Raw genomic sequence first — 4,058 nt, forward strand, 5'->3', positions numbered from 1 at the left:
ATGTAGCTATTTTATCCCACTTGGTTTTCCTAAATTCCTAGACTTTGGAGCGTTGCTGAAGGTATTTTCTGGGCATCCCTATTTAATTAATTTGTATATTTGTTTGTTTGGCCTTCATAAATGAGATGAGAATCACTAGTGAATTACTGTATGTTGTGCCACTTGGAATATGCTGATTGGGGATCACCTGCTCCTTTTGCAGAAATTGCCCTGTCTTTTCCATCTCTGCTCACTGAAATAACCTTCTTCTTTTCCTTTATAGATATATGTAATCGACAGTGCAGACAGAAAAAGATTTGAAGAGACGGGTCAGGTAAATAATTCTTTTGTTTTATATCGAAGGTCTAAAATATATATGTGTATATATATATATATATATATTTTTTTTTTTTTGAGACGGAGTTTTTTGCTCTTATTTCCCAGGCTGGAGTACAATAGCATGATCTCAGCTCACCCCAACCTCCGCCTCCCGGGTTCAAGCGATTCTCCTGCCTCAGCCTCCCAAGTACCTGGGATTAGCATGCGCCACCACGCCTGGCTAATTTTGTATTTTTAGTAGAGACAGGGTTTCACCATGTTGGTCAGGCTGGTCTCGAACTCCTGACCTCAGGTGATCTTCCCACCTCGGCCTCCCAAAGTGCTGGGATTACAGGCGTGAACCACCGTGCCCAGCCTAGTATATTTTTTAAATACTAATTCTTCTGTTGAGATAGTTCCCAAATAACTGGGTATTCATTAATCAACCTTGTAAATGTGTGAGAGTGAGGGAAGTTTTTGTTTTGTTTTGTTTGTTAACATTTACAGTTCAAACAAGACAGTTATTCTAGCAAGCTGGCAAAAATACTAGTTGTCTGAAATTAGTTGAGAGTTCTTTAAACAGTTTTTTTGTTTTCCCAAGATGGAATTTCACTCTTGTTACCCAGGCTGGAGTGCAGTGGCACCGTCTCAGCTGACTGCAACCTCCACCTCCCAGGTTCAAGTGATTGTCCTGCCTCAGCCTCCCACATAGCTGGGATTACAGCCGAGTGCCATCACACCTGGCTAATTTTTTTGTATTTTTAGTAGAGACAGGGTTTCTCCATGTTGACCAGGCTGGTCTTGAACTCTTGACCTCAGATGATCCACTCACGTCAGCCTCCCAAAGTGCTGGGATTACAGGCGTGAGCCTCCACGCCCAGCCTAAACAGTTTTTTAATTAAAGCTTTTTAGCTTTAATCAAATTGAATATACGAGATACAGACGAGTGGAACTTAGCACCATGCCCAAAGGCTCTTCAGGTTTTTTCTCAGGCCATGTGAAAATGAACCCAAAGGAACAATTCACTTCTCATTTTTATTTACATTTTTCAATACCTACTTAATTGATTCAGGGGTAACTTTGACAAATTTGAAAGGACAGGAAGAAATGCACAAGCCAAAACTAAGCTGCTCTTATTTTTTAAGCCAGGAGATGAGGTGTACCTTGAACCCAAATACGGCTTCAAATGCAGGGCACAAGTCAACATGATTACATGATGTGATTTGTGTACCCAATTTTACATAGAGAAGAAGTGAAGGACATTTTACCCAGGGTGGGTTTGCCGATAGAAGAGGCAAAGGGTGGAGTGAACTGATTTGAAGAAGCCTGCTTAGATCTCATTGCAACAACCTGGACAACATAGAGAAACCCCATCTCTACAAAAAAGGAGTGAAATTAGCCAGGTATGGTGGCATGCACCTGTAGTCCCAGCTACTTGGGTGGCTGAGGTAGGAGGATGGCTTGAGCCTAGGAGGTCGAGGCTGCAGTGCGTTGTGATCAAGACACTGCACTCCAGCCTGGGCAACAGAGTGAGACCCTGTCTCAAAAAAAAAAAAAGAAAGAAAAAGAAAAGAAAAAAAGGTTGGCACAATGGTTCACACCTGTAATCCCAGCACTTTGGGAGGCCGAAGCAGGCGGATCATCTGAGGTCAGAAGTTTGAGACCAGCCTGGCCAATATGGTAAAACCCTGTCTCTCTTTTTTTTTTTTTTTTTTTTTGAGACGGAGTCTCGCTCTGTCACCCAGGCTGGAGTGCTGTGGCCGGATCTCAGCTCACTGCAAGCTCCGCCTCCCGGGTTCACGCCATTCTTCTACCTCAGCCTCCCGGGTAGCTGGGACTACAGGCGCCGCCACCTCGCCCGGCTAGTTTTTTTTTTTTTTGTAGTTTTTAGTAGAGACGGGGTTTCACCGTGTTAGCCAGGATGGTCTCGATCTCCTGACCTCGTGATCCGCCCGTCTCGGCCTCCCAAAGTGCTGGGATTACAGGCTTGAGCCACCGCGCCCGGCCGGTAAAACCCTGTCTCTACAAAAATTTAGCCAGGTGTGGTGGTGCGCACCTGTAATCCCAGCTACTCGGGAAGCTGAGGCAGGAGAATCGCTTGAACCGGTGAGCCAAGACTGCACCACTGCACTCCAGTCTGGGCAACAAGAGCAAAACTCTGTCTCAAAAAAAAAAAAAAAAGCTCAACTTTTAAATTAATTTAAAAATTTTTTTAAGGCCAGTGGATCATGCCTGTAATCCCAGCATTTTGGCAGGCCGAGGCCGGTGGATCACCTGAGGTCAGGAGATCAAGACCATCCCGGCTAACATGGTGAAACCCTGTCTCTACTAAAAATACAAAAAATTAGCCAGGTGTGGTGGCACGTGCCTGTAGTCCCAGCTACTCTGGAGGCTGAGGCAGGATAATCGCTTGAACCCAGGAGGTAGAGGTTGCAGTGAGCCGAGATTGTGCCACTGCACTCCCGCCTGGGTGACAGAGTGAGACTCCATCTCAAAAAAAAAAAAAAAAAAAAGTTTTTTAAAAAGTTCTCATTGCAGAGTCCTTGGCCTGTATCCTGAATGACCACAGGTGGCCTTCCGAAGGTAGCAGTTCTCATGATTATGTCCTTTTTTTTGAAATTGAGTTGAGAACTCTCCAGACTTCTAGAAACAACCCACCACCCTTCCATACCCTGATGATTTCTGGATTATCACTCTTGTGAAATGTGAGCTTGGAGGTAGAGGGGGTCCTATGTAGTCATCTGCCTCTTGATCTGTACAGGTCTCTTTGAAAGCCCACGTGTTTTAAGTAGCTAAAATGTGAATTTAATGAGAAAAAGGTGGGCCTATCATTTAAGTACATATACACCCTCTCCTATAGTTTTTGTAAACAGAATCACATATAATTTAGACCCCAACCTAAACCTAAATATCAGGGACCTTGCCAGATGGACCAATAAAGTTATTTTAGGATGTAGGTTTGATGAAATGTGAAGCATGTGCATGCATGTTTTAGAGATTGATGAAACAGAATTATCGCTAAAGTAATTGTCATTTTCAGTTTAAATTTCATACATGCACACACACACACATGCATTGAAAGTTATTTGCAGGTAATAACCTTGGGTAAGTTTTGAATCTCAAGCCACTTCTTGTCTTCTCCCTTGAATGATGTTTCTCAAAATGTGTTTCATGGACCAGGTGTGTTGGTTCATCGCTATAATTCTAGCACTCTGTTAGGCTGAGGCGGGAGGATCCCTTGAACCAAGGAGTTAAAGACCAGCGTGGCCAATATATCAAAACCCTGTCTCTACAAAAAAAATTTTTTTTTTCAGACAGAGTATCACTCCATCACCCAGGCTGGAGTGCAGTGGCATGATCTTGGCTCACTGCAACCTTTGCCTCCTGGGTTCAAGCAGCTCTCCTGTCTCAGCCTCCTGAGTAGTTGGGACTACAGGTGACCGCCACCATGTGTGGCTAATTTTTGAATTTTTAGTAGAGACAGGGTTTCACCATATTGGTTAGACTGGTCTCAAACTCCTGACCTCAGGTGATCCGCCCACCTCGGCCTCCCAAAATGCTGTGATTACATAGGTGAGCCACCACGCCCGGCCAAAAAAATGTTTTTAATTAGCTGGGCATGGTGGCGATCATCTTAGGTCCCAGCTAGCTGATCAGGAGGCTAAGTTGAAAGCATCACTTGAGCCCAGGAGGCTGAGCCTGCAGTAAGCTGTGATCACGCCACTACACTCCAGCCTGGGTGACAGAGTGAGATATTGTCT

General features: G+C 44.4%; 1 protein-coding gene across 1 annotated transcript in view; it reads left to right on the top strand.

The window, feature by feature from the left end:
- The window catches only part of ARL3 (ADP-ribosylation factor-like 3), a 47,250-nt gene that overhangs the window by 32,429 nt on the left and 10,763 nt on the right, over positions 1-4,058 (top strand). Inside the window, exon 4 of the mRNA XM_011957374.1 lies at positions 263-313. Within this exon, the coding sequence (XP_011812764.1) occupies positions 263-313 (51 nt within the window). The remainder of the gene's footprint in view (positions 1-262; positions 314-4,058) is intronic.

Source organism: Colobus angolensis, unplaced genomic scaffold (genome assembly GCF_000951035.1).
Source record: "Colobus angolensis palliatus isolate OR3802 unplaced genomic scaffold, Cang.pa_1.0 Scaffold44, whole genome shotgun sequence".
NCBI classification, from domain to species: domain Eukaryota; kingdom Metazoa; phylum Chordata; class Mammalia; order Primates; family Cercopithecidae; genus Colobus; species Colobus angolensis.